Source organism: Trachurus trachurus, assembly GCF_905171665.1.
Source record: "Trachurus trachurus genome assembly, chromosome: 7".
In the NCBI taxonomy this organism is placed as follows: domain Eukaryota; kingdom Metazoa; phylum Chordata; class Actinopteri; order Carangiformes; family Carangidae; genus Trachurus; species Trachurus trachurus.
In genome coordinates this window covers 18097805-18113931 of record NC_139901.1, presented here as the reverse complement: position 1 = coordinate 18113931, position 16127 = coordinate 18097805, and the positions used below count along the sequence as shown (strand labels likewise).

Sequence of the window (16127 nt, the reverse complement as noted above, 5' to 3'; positions counted from 1 at the left end):
AAATGACTGAGAATGTGCACAACCTGGACTCACTCTTGTTATCTTTGCTAAGAGCCCATCATGTCAGAGTGGACAGGTTAAAACGCCGACCTGCGTGGCTTGTTTGCAGAGCACTCTGCTTTTTTTCCCCTCACTTTTCTGTTCTCAGTGGCTGTGTCTGTGGCCACTAGTGGCACATCAAGCCTGGATGAAGAGGTCTTCTCCACAGCTCTCCAGTCAAACGGCAATGATTGTGCTCCAGGGGAGACAGAAAATTGCATCTGCGTTTTGGAGTGGAGTACTGTAATGAGGCTGAGAGGAAAGCATGCGTGGAAGTAACAGGGTCCACAATACCTTAGTGTTGGAGATTCTTCTTAAATGCACTATTTTCTTCATTTTGAAAAACAAGAAACATTATTATCAATAAAGTGCAGCACAGTAACATAGATTGAACTGTGAAAATGACGCTGCAACAACAGAATGAAATACAGAAGATATTTTATGGGAATTAAGATGTGGTTAATGTGGGACGGCTTTCTACAAAGGAGCTAGTGAGCTAAATATGGAAACATTACATTATAATGGGCTGAGTGCCATATGATACAGGAAGGGAGTGTAACTGAGCGATACCTCAGAGAAATGAAGGCGCATGAAAACATACTGTAAATCTGCTGCACTGCATTAAATGCTGATGAAACGTCTAAACGGCTGGATCTCGAGCAGGATGGAGGGCGGCGTTTGTTAGGCCCTGAAGGAGCGGGAAAAGAGAGGAGAGGCGATGCAGGGCTGTAACAGGAGATGTGAGGAGGAGGCAGGGTGGCAGAGCGGGAAAGAGTTGGACAGAATGTCCTTTGGCTTCCCTGAGACAAGTGTCCTGTTGCATCATTAGATCAGGAGTGTTTACTATGTGCCTTTATTTATTCAGCTCTGGGCTGTGAATAATGAAGCACACTCTGAGGAGGTTCCTTGTCAGCGGGCGGTGAACACACAGCGAGCTGAGGGAAATCAGTTCTCTATTTTTACTCGTGTCTGTGTGTGTGTGCACACTTGCCAGAGAGCCCACTTGTGTGTTTGCTAATGTAATTGAGCGTACACCTCTTCGATTGATAGACATGTTGATGATCTCGACTGACTCTAAAATTAGGCGCACCTTCCCAAATCCCATCATTACCAGGAACACCAAGAGATAGAGGAAGGAGGTCGTCCCCTCCGAGCATCACTTCTTTTCATCGCCCTCCTGTACTCAGGCCTTCACAGTGGCAGCCAAAACAAAACCTGACTGCCCCGATTGCATAAGACACATCCGCCTTGTGCACAAATGGACTGCAGTGACTCCGTTATGAGTAAGAAGATTTTATAAACAGGTTTTAGACTCCCCCCCGATCCTCAGTCTTAGCTCTATCCTACCAGTGTGTGTGGTTTGTTCAATCCCACGATGCACTAGTAGAAGGTCAGGCCCAAAAAGCTGGAGCAGCAGCTTCAGGGACAGACAAGCAGACTGAGCCCTGAGTTAAGCTAGAGCTGGCCTTTGCAGTTGTTATATAATGGCTGCTGATGCTGATAGCAGTGCATGATGAGGGAGTGAATGAGTCAGTGTCTTTGATACTGGAGGACATATCTATTATTCAGGTGCGGGTTCGCCCCCAGGTGCTCTCCCATGTGCCCATCTTTCAGCCAAGGCTGGACACTTGCTCTGCAGGAACTGAGAAACAGCCTGTGAATGAGCATCGCAGGTGAAAGAGCTCAGTATGGTGGTGCAGCACGCCTCCTGACGGTGCACAGTTCAAATTCAAGGAGCAGAAACTCAGAGACAAAATTCAAGAGATTTTAAAGTTCATGATACCAGATTTGCCTGTTATACAGAACCACACCACAACGAAGACTTAATCTTATCGTTTACACCTTTGTAGTCCTCCCCTTAAATCTTCCTTCTGTGTGTCTGGTTATTGAGGTTACATTAGTGCATTAGTAAACATCGATCTTTACAAACTGAATTATGTTGGGTGCTAACTCTAAGAAAGCTGAAAGTGTGGGAGGGGGAGGGAGGGAGGGAGAGAGAGAGAGAGAGAGAGAGAGAGAGAGAATGATGAAAGAAAAGAAAAATGAAAGTGTTGGGTTTATCCAGATGACCACAGACAGATGTTACATAAGACAATTAGTGCCAGTCATTCTGCATTGTGCAGTGTTTTCCTGTTCTGTAATCTGGTCTGGTCTTAGAGTCTGTGATTTTCACTTAAGACTCTTAAAGGGATAGTTCAACATTTTGGCAAATTTGCCTATTGCCATAATCCCTACAGTCATAGGAGTAGGTTCATCATTACCTTTAATTATCGGAGAACTACTTATTTCCCCCCCTGCAAGTATGCCTTTATTTCTACCTTTCTATCTCTATTTCTACTTTTTCTACTGGTAAACTTGTGATTTTTTTTTCAGTTTTGAGATTCACTTTACTTGTTGACTCACTCACTGAGCTACACTGCTTCCCTGGTGCTGTTAGATCTGTTTCCTGTCACCCATATCATGATCATGTATATCCCAGGTTCACACTGCTACCAAAACAACGACAATGAAGAACAGCCTGGGGATCATGGGTGAGAAAGCGAACGCTGCTGTAAATTAAATGGATTTGTTTTATGCCCGTGTCAGTCTGTAATCATCTTCTGCTATGGGAAGAGCCTTGTGTCGAGCTTGAAGGGATTTAAAGGGCTCGGCTTCTCTTGCTGTTGCCTCTATTAATCACAGCCCTCTCCTCTGTAGTGTGTGGATATTTTCTGGGAAACAGGATTTAATGCAGGGTCATTACAATACCATCCTGTCACAGAGCTGTGTGCTCACTGATAGTAAAAATAAAACTCTTCCTCTCTGCACAAACACAAAATACAAACAAACCTAAACCCTTGTTGATGAATTTTCCACCTCAGATTTCATTTTTAATCTGATTCAGCAGGAAGCACAGAAGGAAAAGATCCTTTAGTTTGCGTATGTTGTCAGAAATAGAAATCCTGTCCCTTTAAACATTTGTCCTTTTGTCTAATCTGTCTTCCCTCTAATGAACTCGCAGAAATCTACAAATGCACAATATTTATTATTTCCCTAAACACAGCATTACTTCATTATTATTTTGTAATCTGTGTTCAGGCTAAAATCACATCTGAAAGGCTTTGGCTTAATCTCCTTTGCCCATTTTTTTATTCATATTATATTATTATATATTATATTATATTAATTATTTAATACATAACGCACACACTTCTAAGAAAATCATCTTACATTTGAATTTGATTTTGATAAAAGAAAAGACTATTTAAATGCTGACGAACATGTAGATGCTGTCAAGGCTCATTTGACAGAGGTGGGATAATGTTATCGATCATAACGGACAATAAAGCCAGATAGAGGCAGATGTAGCTGCACAGGTGACACTCCCCTCTTGTTCCAGGTTGACCTATTTGAAGTAGGCTATAACCAGTTTCAACATGAGGGATTACAGAGGATACATCAAGAAAAACAATAATGTGCTATCCTTTTTTTTAATTATCATTATTATTATTGATCTGTGATGTGATGATGGTTCGTGCCCTTTCCTGTGTTCAAATAATAAGAGCAGGTATATTTGCTGTTGCCTTCTGTAAATAACATAAGGGAACATGATCATGTCTGTGCAGAATAAAAGAGGATTTAGGAGGGAGAAAGAGTGCGTGCAGCCAGGTTTTTTTCTTTTTTGTCTTATTGTGTGGATTACTGTTGTCCACAACCTGCAAACAGTTTGAGAATTTGCGGATTACATAAGCAGACAGCCCAGCACTGAGTTTTAAGAATAGTTTGACATTTGGGAAATATGCTCGACTGCTTTCCAGCAGAGAAAGTTTGACCAGGAGATTTAAACCACTCACTCGTATAGGCATTAAGAGGATGTTATAACAAGACATGGAGCCAACTCAGTTTTGTTGGTTGGTGCCTGATTGAGTAATGACATGTGAACTCTGTGCATGTGCTGATGTGGCAAACACCAAAATATGTTTTAGTTTGTTGAACCACTCTGTCTGAGTGCCTGACTAGCTTGAAGGCTAGCGTGGCTGATTTTCAATTTCTCACCCTCGTGAATGCTGACAGCTGGCTTGCATTATTAACCGTGCAGCATCTGTCTGCATTTCACAACATCACCCCCTCCTCCACCAAATCTTCTTCCTCCTCCTCCTCCTCCTCCTCTCTTACTCCTCCTCCTCTTACCCATCTTGCCTGCAGGACTCAGCTCTCTGTGGCTCTAATGAGGACAGACGATGTGCAAGTGCAGAGAAAACAGTGAGAATAAAAACAGTGCTCTGGTTTGATGCCAGTTTTCTCTTATGAGCTGGTTAATAGAGAAAAGGACCACCAGTGGACACTGATGAACCTACTTTTGATTTATCCCTGTGAGTGAAAAATGAACAAATTCAATTGAAGACTTGAGACAAGTTGCTGCATCAGTGTTTTTCTTTGGCAGCCCTCTGCCATTTGTAATGTTCTCATAAATATGTATGTCCCTGACTTGACGTTCATTTGCACCATTAGAGTGAGTAATGCTTTTTTATCAGCTGTCAAACCACAGAGAATGGGGCTGTGCAATGCCATCCACTGAGATATTAAACTCACTTATAACTTTTTTATTTCACCAGTCATTCTGTGGCCTTTGAGTCATATAACTATAAGCTTATTTAATTGCTCTTCATGAAAAGATACAACTATACAAAATCTGCTCTTAGATGCCACTTAACCCCATTAGACACACTTTTCTTTTCAAAACATGCACAAAAGAACTGTAATTGAATTGGAGCAAAAATCGAAGGTAATTTCAATGCAATCTCACAGATGTGTGCAACAAAAGGCAAATTGTTTCTATGGGAACAATACTTCAAATCACATTTTCAGAAATTAAATCATTACATTTCACTAATTCACTGTCAATTTTAGCTCAATTGATTTAAATACTTTTTTACGCCATGATCTTGGGAATCTTGGGAGCAAAACTGATAACATTCATATCAGCCTCAAGTTACTAAGGCTACAGCAGCACACACACCAATGTAAAATGGCAAATAAAGTAGCATAAACATCACACTTAACAGGCAAACGTGCACACAATAGCAAGCCTACGTATTCAGTTTCCTTATATTATCATTACTTTTTTAAACAATGCTGTTCAAGCACAAACCTATGTCAGTATAATTAACAATTATGTGCAGTGCTCTCCTGACAGTAGGTTGATTGCCAGATGCCAGTGTTTTACCTGCTCCTTTTCCCTGCTATGGTGATGATGATGCTGCCGAACTGGTCGTTTACAGACACTGCTGAGCATTTCATAAGTCAGCTCCACCCCAACATCCAGCTGTTTACTCTGAGCCTAAGCCTCCCATGTTCATCACTCCCCAGTCTCAATTAACTGAGACTTGATGTTTGCTTTGAGGGGAATGACAAGCTCATAGTCAATGCACAAACATAATTCTGTGTTCTTGGCTCTTTACAACTACGTGACAATACACATACATGATAAAACAGGGGATATTAGGCCTTTAAAAAAGAATGAGATCATTTGTTATGTAACTATATGTCTTCTCAGAAGACAGAGAGAATAATCCTCTTTTTTGAAAAATAAAGATGCAGATTACACCCACCCCCCAAATTATCAACAAAAAAAGCCAAAAACATGGAGCAAAAGATTCGTGAGACTCTGCTGTGCAGCCGTTTAGAGTTGATGCTCACTGAGAGGAAATACACTTGAACTAAAATGCTCCGCGTGCTAATATGGTGGATAGTGATGTTCTATTGCAAGGAAGGGAAAATAGGGTCAAGAGTATGAATGCATTTCCTGTATGCGATCCTTATCCCACCTTTCTAGGTTCCGCCTGATGATACAGCAGTTAATCAACTGACTGAGCGCCCTGTTAAAACCCCAGCCATAGGATGTCTTTTGAATTTACCATGGAAATTTTGAATTATGCAAGTGATGCTATCCTCTTACAAGGGCTTGTTGTTGGCAGACACTGATAACGACCACATACTAAACAGTGTTATGACCTTACGCTAAACTAAACTACATCAGCAAACATTTTCTATAGGAAACAGGGTTACAGCTGAATTACACTGCTTAATGTAAGGATGACGTGTTTCACAAATGAGTTGATATTCAAGGTATCAGTAAATGTTCACAGACACATATTTGTGTTTCACCAAAATATCATATGTTGCAGAACAATATCCATGTGTAGTGTCTCCAGCATGATTAGACACTCACAGCACTAAGAGGAAGATTTCTGGACTTTTCTTCCTGCTTTTAATACAATCCAACCTCACATCTAATTGAAAGGCTCCTATACACCAATTTGTATTCATCTCATATTTATTTATTATGTGGGTTTTACAATTATTTTTAATTGGGTCATTCTTTTTATTGACCCCTCTTTTTATGTCCTGATTGGTGGAGCCTTGAGCACTTTTAGTACTTTTATCATCATGTTTATAGTCAGTTTGTGACTGTTTGAAACAGGGAAACAGGGAAACAGGAACCGTGGCTCTGTCTGCAGGAAACATAGACTTCTCTAGAGCTCATATTTGCATCTGGTTTGTTTATTACACACAAAACCAATGAGTCCCATTTGTTGTGAACTTTAGAGGTGCTGGTAATATCAGCTTTATCTATCTCAGCAAGAAACCAAATACATATATTTATCATAATGTCAATCAGCTTTTATAATTTCTGATGAAGCCTTGACTCTTTCATAACAGGGTGGATCATAAATGATCTCATTCTTTCCAGTGGCTCTGGTGTTTGTGTACATAATGAGCTGCACTGTTTGTTCTGATTAACTCTGAAGGAGCAAATGTGAATGGGGAAACTAACAATCAGCTGACCAATGGTATATCCTCATTAGTCAGTCACTCATTCAGCCAGCTCTTGGAAAGAAAAGGAGCCATAAGATGTGAACTCTTATTCATTGTTTCTTTAAAAGATCAAACGGTGGCTGAGATTATTTCCACAGATATATGAAACTTATTCTGAAATAACACCTGAATGCATCACTGGCTTTAAACCCTTCAGGTTTGATAATTTTTGTATTATTCTATAAATATAGAGCCGCTCAAACTTACTCCTTACAAACATAAGAGTCCCCATGTAAAAACCAGGGAATGTCTAAATAACAGAAACGATTGCAGTATGATCACACAGCACAAAATCAATTTGAACAGAAACAAAGGGAAAGTCTTTACCAGGGCTGACACATTGGGCTAAATTAAATTGTATGTTCATGTCATTGTGTCTCCCACCTATTCTTGGTCCACTAGGTTGTTTTTTTTTTTTGGTCCAGAGCTGTGTGTCCTTCTAACAAATGAAGGTCGTGTCTTGCTGCAGTGTGAAATCCCAGTGGGCCATCTCTGACTCAACCAAGGACATTTCACCCCCCTGCACCAGCAGCCAAATACTACAAAGACAGCTCAGTGTTGTTATTCATGGTTTCTGTCATCTCTGAGGAGTCCTAAAAGGTTTTCAGAAGGATCTAGGGAACTGTTTTCCTAATCTTTATAAGCTGACGCCATCTGTTATTTGATATTATTAATTCAACGTGAAAACACTTTCTTATGATAATCAGAAAATGAATCAGTGGAGTGACACGAATTTACTCACATTCAGTAAGTGAATACAAAACAGTAACTCGAAGTGGCGTCATGATGTTCTCACAATAAAGAGTGTGACACTGAAAAGAGTCATTGAGCATCTGTGGACTTAAAAAGTACATTTTACTAAAGGGAAAAAGGTGCAACATGGTGTTACATTAAATCAGTGATAATGAAATGATACCGTAGAATCGACAGTTAGAGCTCAGACTCAAATGCCTGCAAGAGGCTGTATTATGCTCTTTTTTGTTATTACAGTCTTGGCTCCTTTTCTGAGGTTCAGTGTTATTATGCCTCCCCAGACAGGCAGCCCAGAGCGTCGGCTCTCGTCAGTGACTCAGTGTGTGCACTGTGCAGAGGATGACAGTGCCAACCTGGAGCCAACAGAGAGTGCTAATTGTGTCTGTTTGGACTCTAACGCATGACTCTGGGAAATCAGACAGCACAAACCAGTTAACATCACTGGGTGGTGTATTCTCTGACTGCCTACTGAGGACAGGCTCTCCCAGGGCTCCCAGCAAGCCCTCCCACATCGTACTTCTGATCTGTATTGTTTGAGTCAGGCCTAAAATAAGTTTTCGCTCATGCACCACACAAAAAGCTTTGCAGGAAAATATGTATTTCTTGAAATAAAAATGTATTCATACATGTATTAATATGACTGAAATGTTGTTTCCCAGTGCTGCAGAGTAAATGTTTCAAACTACTGTAGGTAGGTAGGCTAACATGCTCTAATAACACTGAAGGAGCAAGTGGGGCATGTAAATCAACACACACACACACACACACACACACACACACACACACACACACACACACACACACACACACACACACACACACACACACACACACACACACACACACACACACACACACACACACACACACACACACACACACACACACACACTCTGTGTAGATTTAAACAATCTGTGAAAGACTCAACACACCCTCAGAAATCCAGTTTGGATCACTGCTCTTCTCCAGAGGCCCTGCAGCTACACTTAACGACAGCAAACGTTTCGTAATTTGTGCAGTGCAGATGAAATATGTGGGTATGTGCGCAGTGTCACTCTGAGCACGTGCAGCCTCCTCCATCTGCTGAGGTGTATTATGGGGTGTTCGTAATCAGTCTCTGCTCAGGTGGATGTTGTTCTCTTTAGTATATGTGGGAGGATGAAACTGGAGCAAAGTGGATTTAACTCTGGTCAGATTCTGGCTGCCCACATGTTCTGTAAATGTATTGGCTGCTAGTTAGAACAGTGGATGCTGTAAGATTAAGTAAGAAGCTGTAAGAAGAGCTTTTGCTGTTCACTTGCTTTTAATGAAATGTGCATACTAGAAAGAGCTAGAAAGATGAAGTATTTGTAGAAAAGAGAGGGTGTGAACCTCCATGAACGCACAGTTTCAGTGAATCTTGCATTAAACTGCTGACCTGAAATACAGACAGAAACAGGAAAGCATCCAGATATTTCCCCTCCATGCAACTTGTTTTATAACTTTTGCCTATAATTTGCCTTGGGTAGCCTACTGACTAATTTCTTGTGCTCTGGATCTCTTGCCTGCAGTGTGTGCACGTGAATGAGGGCAAAATCTTCAGTGTAAAACATGAAATTAACAGCTCATCAGATTTACAAGTACATAAATAACTAAATGTAATGAACAGACCCTGAGCTCCCCGATTGTGAATCTGTGTGCTTCATAACCGTAATTGTGAAGAATCACAAAGACAGTTTGTGGGATTTCAGGTGTTGCAGTCATTTGTTAAATGTGAGAGCTCCCCCTACTGATGAGATCTGAGATGGCAACAGAAAACAACATCAGATCAGCAGCTGTAATTGAGCGTGAACCAGCCCACCTGTGTTCAGTCACACTGAGAAAAAGGAAAAATGAACATGATCACTGACCCAACATGGTTGCAAAACACAGTGAACGCTACTCTGAGCGGCTGGTAATGTGCCGTGCATGAGGTGGTGGGGAGTGGTGGTGGTGGAGGGTATGTGGGAAGGGAAAGCTCAAGCTGGGAAGCATGAGGTTGGGCTTGCCACTGAAAACCATTGTATGTCCCCCGCCTCCTGTGAATGGTGCCACTGGTAAGAGCAAGTATCTGCTCCCTCTGTGATTATTCAACACCTCAGACACGAGCGCAGTCACAGGACACACACACACACAGGACACACTCACTCCAGGAGCTTACGATTTACAAATACAAACAAAGACCCTTCTATACTCAGCCTCCATCTTCAAAACGTCTCAATAGTATCGCTATTATCACATCTTGGGCTTATGATACATAAAAACTCTCGGGGCATCGGTATCATTTTGTGCTACACCCTTAAAACACATGTTGGGGGAAAATTAATATCTGATACTGTGTTTGTCCTACAGATCATATGAGTGACCACAGCAGCAGCAGCAAACAGCCTGATCACTGAGCCACAAAATCAACAGTGAAGAAGACAACACAGGTACTTGTCTTAGTAGATATTAACAGTACCACATCAATACACAAACACGTGTCCAATTTAGCTATTGATTTGTCACTGAAAAGAAGCAATGACTCATGAACTAATCAGGGTTTGTGGAGCGCCACTTGATGAATGAATTCCTCAGGAGGTTGACGCATGAAAGAGGCATGTTGCATGTGTGTGGTTCAGTTCATTCATGCAAATCCAGAAGACAGACTTAGTTGTTTCAGAGCCTAACAGAGACATGCACACAGACCTAATGAAAAGGCCAATACCAAATAACATGCACAGTAGCATACAATCCAATATGAGGCAGATGCAGCAGCAGTGGGCCGGTGAGACACACCTTATGATGGCAAAACCTTAAGAAAAAGCATGAAATTATTTTCTGTCTTTAGGAAAGCATAATGCATCCAGTTGAGAAAAAAAACATCTGCTCTGTTTTTCTGAATTAGCTAATTAAGAAAACCAGAGCAGGAATTTATTTTGCTCATAAAACTTTTCTCAGAATTCTTAAATAATTATCTCGTTAACTTTCTCCAGTGAATACAGCAAGCTTTTCTACAATCTTATTCTCTTATGTAGAAGTTCTACTGTTGCAGCGTGGACTGTAAAATCTCACAGTCTCTCTCATATCTCCTCTCTTATTGAAACGGTCGGACTGAGATTCAAACGTTACTTAACCTCAGATATTTTTGTCTGATATACTTTGGTGCCAAATAGGTTGTGTGTTGTAACAAGAGTAGGAGTTGTAGTTGCTGTACAGCTCCAGCCCACTGGAGAAAATCTTCTGCCTTGTGTTATTGTTTGTAGGGTATTTTATTACTATTATTATGGGAGTTGTTGCATGTTTTGTTTTGCAAAATTGTTGTATGATTACAGATTGAATAGGATGCGTGAAATTCACAGGTTTGTACACACAGATGGGCTGAGGTATTAATCAGCTTGATTGTTGAAGATTTTACAGTTTTCATTATCTATTTTTGTAACATAGATAGTTACCACTTATGTTTAGAATTTGTCAGCTACTCATATAGTTTATGAAATATCCAATTCAATTACGCATATTGTTTATTAAATATCTAAAATACCAGTAACTTGTGTTTTCGTCTTACTGTCCAAGACCCAAATATATTCCACAGAGAATAATATAAAACAAATCCAATCAATTTTCCATCAATCATTGATCGACTAACTGTGTGAGTGTTTTAATAGACTGTGAGACTTTACATTAGTTGTTCCTGTGTGCTACTTGTGTGTTGTAGTGCAGTTGTATGCTCTCAAGTCTCACAGTTGAAATATGCAAATGGGGTCAAGACACTCTAGAAATGTGAACATCTGAATTGTTTGGCTCCTTCATCTCACACACTCCTGTGGTAAACAAACTCATTCCTCAGGGCAGGAAATAGTTCATGTGTAATATGTATGTTGTGTGTGCAGTGCTTTAGTAAATGTTAATCTCAGCTCATTAACATTAACCTCTGGGATTCATATCCTCTCTGTGGATCAATAATCCAGCCTCGTGAGAGGGCTTTTGCCGGATTGTGCATCGAGGGAGATCTTGGCGAGCTGAGCACAAGGAGACAGAGAATTAGAGAAATGCTGATCCCGAGGCTAAAGGCCATTTTCCCTCCTATAACTGTCGACTACTTCTGTGCCTCTTAGCGGCACCTGATGTGACCTGCGGTGAGATTAGCTGGACGTGTGAAAAGGAGAACCATCCCTCCTCCATGTGGAGCCCAGAGGCTGCGAGGCACTAAGACCCAGTGGAGAGCAGGGGGAGGCTGGGTGCTGCCTGTTCATCCGCCGCCTGCCTCTGCCTGCCTGCCTGTCTGCTCTGCTCTGCACGGCTCTGCAGTTGCCCTGGGCACATGTTGGAGCCGGTACATGTGTGTATGTAAGTGTGTGAGGTGGGAGAGCCTGTTATGTGTGTGTATTTGTGTGTGTGTGTCCACCGTTAGTGCATTACAGACTGAGAGACAGGACCCATCCGTCCTGTTTTCAGTCTTTCCTCAGCCTCCTGCTCCTGCTCTGCCTCTCCACCTGGATCGGAGACCTGATGGCTTAGAAGAGCTGAAGGAGGGAGGTGTGTGTGGGTGTTTTTTTTTTTTTTTTTTGAAGAGATGGGGAGGTGGGCGGTCAGCGTGATGACGAGATGAAAGGGGCCAGGTGAGGAGGAGACACAGGAGTGCCCCTCTTCCCTCTCTCTCCTCCCTCCCTCTCCTCCCTCCCTCCCTCCCTCTCTCTCTGTGACGTAGCGAGTGTGTGCGTGGTGTCACTGTGTGTTTACTGTGTGTGTGGGAGAGAGAGAGAGAGAGAGAGAGAGAGAGAGAGAGAGAGAGAGAGAGAGAGAGAGAGCAAAACAGGTCGGCTTTCCTTCAGCAGACTGTGAACCTGCACAGGAGGAAGCAGCCCTCTCCAGACTGAGGTATGTCACCAACTTATCATCACAAACATCTCCACACATAACCTGCCCTGTTAGTCTTAGCATGGGGAGAAGTGTGCGCTGTTTTTTTTGTTTTGTTTTGCTTTTTTTTTTACGTGGGGAGGGGGATGGAGTGGAAGTTAGGATGCTGTGAAAGATGGTACAGGGTAAAAATCCGACTCAATGGAGCTGTGTCTTCTTTCATCGTATCACACATCACATTATCAGTGTGTATCCACGTATGAGGACAGAGTCTCCGCCGGGAAAAAAAAAAAACCCAGATGCCTCATTTTATGTGTTAATCACTTGCATGTCGCTGCTGAGGAGTGAAAGTGCTTTGTAATGAAAGGGACGCTTGAACAACAGGCTAGTTCTCTCCACACAGTAAACACCATGTCATGTGCAAATGATAGGGTCATATGGTTTCCAGTTGGCAGCTGGAGAGATTCTGCCGCAACCTTATATCCAAGCTTTGTGTGAATTCTTTGGCTTTTTCTGAGGCAGAGTTCGACTAGAAACTGTACTACTGCCATTGATTTAATTGCATTGAATGGAAGTCTGTGCAGCATGTGAGGCGTTAGGAGCGTCTTACTGTTAAAATAGTTCTGTTTATCTGGTTTGGACAGGATAAAAATCAACCATTTTAAAACAGCTACCAGGCATATTCTTCTAATTGAGGTGTATAAATGGGATTTTTGTGTGATAAAAGATCCAACTAAACTACAGGGGAGATATATACGTTTCCTTTGCAGCACAGTTTTTAATTTTGGTTCGTCCTCAGAGAGGTACAGGGACCCTGGTCACAGGAGAACAATAAAACAATCCATGCTGAATAGGAGTACGAATCACCAGATGTTGTTTACAGATCATTTAATTGGGCTGAAGGTGACTGTAACCATTTGACCTATTCAGCAGAAGCCACCTACATACAATACGCCTACATCTGTCAGGTGATTGTCGTGCTTGATGTGCGTATGTGGGCAGGAAAAAGAACAGGTGTCTAACGGGGGATGAAGCCTTGTCACACTTGTGAAATGGAAAACTTGCCCATGCAGGTGTGCAGCATATGGAAATGTACCAAAGGCTTAGTGCACGCTCCACGGCTTTTACAGTGTGTGGGGTTGTGTCCAGGTGAGGTTATGACAGTAAACAGCACAGGACCTCTTGACTGCTCCTCTGGCCACACAAATACACTTTCACGCTGCTGAAGGTACCATGCCACGTTTTATCGGAAATGCAGAGCAGGATTTCAGTGTTTTCTTAAAAAATCTGAAAATTATAGGAAACGTAACATTTTCTATTTTTCTATATAGTCTAGTCAAGTTTAAAAAACTGTCTATTGATCTTTTCCTTTCATCACTCCCGACAGCAGGAAGCTCTGTAGTGCTGAGTTTGGCACTTTTGTTTGCTTCTCGACTCTGTTAAGGGGGACATATGGTCCGCTCTGTGCTTTTAGCTTCTCCCTGGGGCACCGGCTGCCCTGAAATCACACATCTGAGGATGCAGATGTGAAATATGTAGTAAATTGTGACCCTAGCTACAAGTGAGCGCAGACTGCATCAAGTCTGACGGCTTTATAGCCATAGCTCATGAGTAACAGGATTCAGCTTGTATGTGTCAGACCTCAGACACGCACAGGACTGCATTTTAAACCATCCTATAGATTTTAATATGATAAATGTAAAAATCTATGTTTAAAAGCTATGTTTTTGGTAGCTGCAGTAACATGTACATAATGTATTTGTAATCTATGAAGCCCTGGTTGATATCAGTATACTATTATTTCAGCTCAGAAGGTCTTGATAATGAATATTCTTTTTTGCTCGTCATCATTTATTGACTTATATGTTTCGTGACACATACAGAAGTATTAGAAAACGAGTATCAGTATGTTGTCGTCTCCTAAGTCTCCTCTCCTGATGAGTGCCTGCTTTAAAAAAGGATTGTGTTGTGTATTTCAGCTATTTTCAACTGTGGGTCACGTTGGAGAGTGAATCCTCGAGGAATCCAGTGAATGCTCCTGTGATCATCTGCAGAGCTCTGAAGGCTAGCAGGGTCGGGTGGCCATGACAGACACCACCACCGCCTGAGCTTCTCAGCGACACCCTACGACAGGGGAGGATGGGTGATGGGCCCGTGAAATTCAGCAGACTCTCTCCTCCTTATGCCATCCTCTCATGGAGCATCCTGTCACACCGAGCCCCTCCTGGAACACGTCTCTCTCCAGTCTCCCCACTTTTCCGGCCTCGCTGCATCCGAATATCTCTAACGTGACCCTGCCTTTCACGAGCACTCGAGGTGGGGTGAATCTCAACCAGTCCTTGGCGCTATGTGCTATGGTCATCATGGATGTTCTGGCAGTGGTGGGGAATTTGGCCGTGATAATTGTCATCACCAAAACACCGCAGCTGCACAAATTTGCCTTTGTGTTCCACCTCTGTCTGGTGGACCTGCTGGCAGCGCTGGTGTTGATGCCTCTGGGGATGCTGTCAGACCGGATCCTGGCGGACGAGGCGCTGTGTCGGAGCTACCTCTGCTTGAGCGTGTGTCTAGTGAGCGCCGCCATCCTCACCATCTGTGCCATCAACGTGGAGCGCTACTACTACATCGTCCATCCCATGCGTCACGAGGTGAAGATGACGGTGGGGGTGGTGGTGATGGTGGTGGTAGGAATCTGGATTAAAGCTGTCATCATGTCAGTGCTGCCTCTCTTGGGATGGCTCCTCCAGGGGAACCAGGGTCTGGGGGCTCCCTCGGCCCTCATCCACGGTCAGAGACACTGTTCTCTCCACTGGACAGGAGGCAGGACCTGGCGCCTGCTCTTCATGGTCTTCTTTACATTTCTTTACTTTCTGTGCCCTGTGTTGATCATCCTGGTGGTCTACTGCAACATGTTCAAAGTGGCGCGTGTGGCAGCCATGCAGCACGGCCCCCTCCCCACCTGGATGGACACACCACGACAACGGTCCGAGTCGCTCAGCAGCCACTCCACCATGGCGGCCAGCCTCGGAGGAACTGGTGCCCGCACCACCCCTCAGAGGACCTTCAGCGGCGGGAAGGCCGCGGTGGTCCTGGTGGCAGTGGGAGGCCAGTTCCTCTGCTGCTGGCTGCCCTATTTCTCCTTCCATCTCTACTCGGCTGTATTGTCTACCTCTCCCACCTCGCTGGCCCAGCTGGAGGACGTGGTCACGTGGGTGGGCTATTTCTGCTTCACCTCAAACCCCTTCTTCTACGGCTGTCTGAACCGACAGATCCGCCAGGAGCTGGGCCGCCACCTGGCTTGCCTCTTTAAGCGGGCCGGGCCCAGCGAAGGGGAGCAGCTGCCCAGCCGTGAGGCCTCTATTGAGGAGAACTTTTTGCAGTTCCTTCAAGGCACTGGATGCAATCTGGAGCCCTGCAACTCTCACATCAGAGCCAGCCCAGAGGCAGCAGAGACTGAGGACCTTCAGGAGTCAGCTGTTCAGCAGAACATGCCAGCTGACTTCAACATCCCAGGGCAGATCCTTGAGGAGACCTCAGAGTTCATACAGCGGCAACAGCTGAAGAATGAGCTACATGTATCGGAGAAAGAGAACTGCTACAGAACTGTACCAGAGCTGTAG

The 16127-nt window shown here is 43.3% G+C and overlaps 1 protein-coding gene across 1 annotated transcript; it reads left to right on the top strand.

Annotated features, from left to right (window-relative positions):
• Nucleotides 1-14646: 14646 nt before the first annotated feature.
• On the top strand, nucleotides 14647-16127 carry gpr61 (G protein-coupled receptor 61; the record flags this gene model as incomplete). The annotated part of the gene is given in 2 exon segments (XM_083975255.1): nucleotides 14647-14700; nucleotides 14703-16127. Coding segments are annotated over 2 exon segments (1479 nt in total).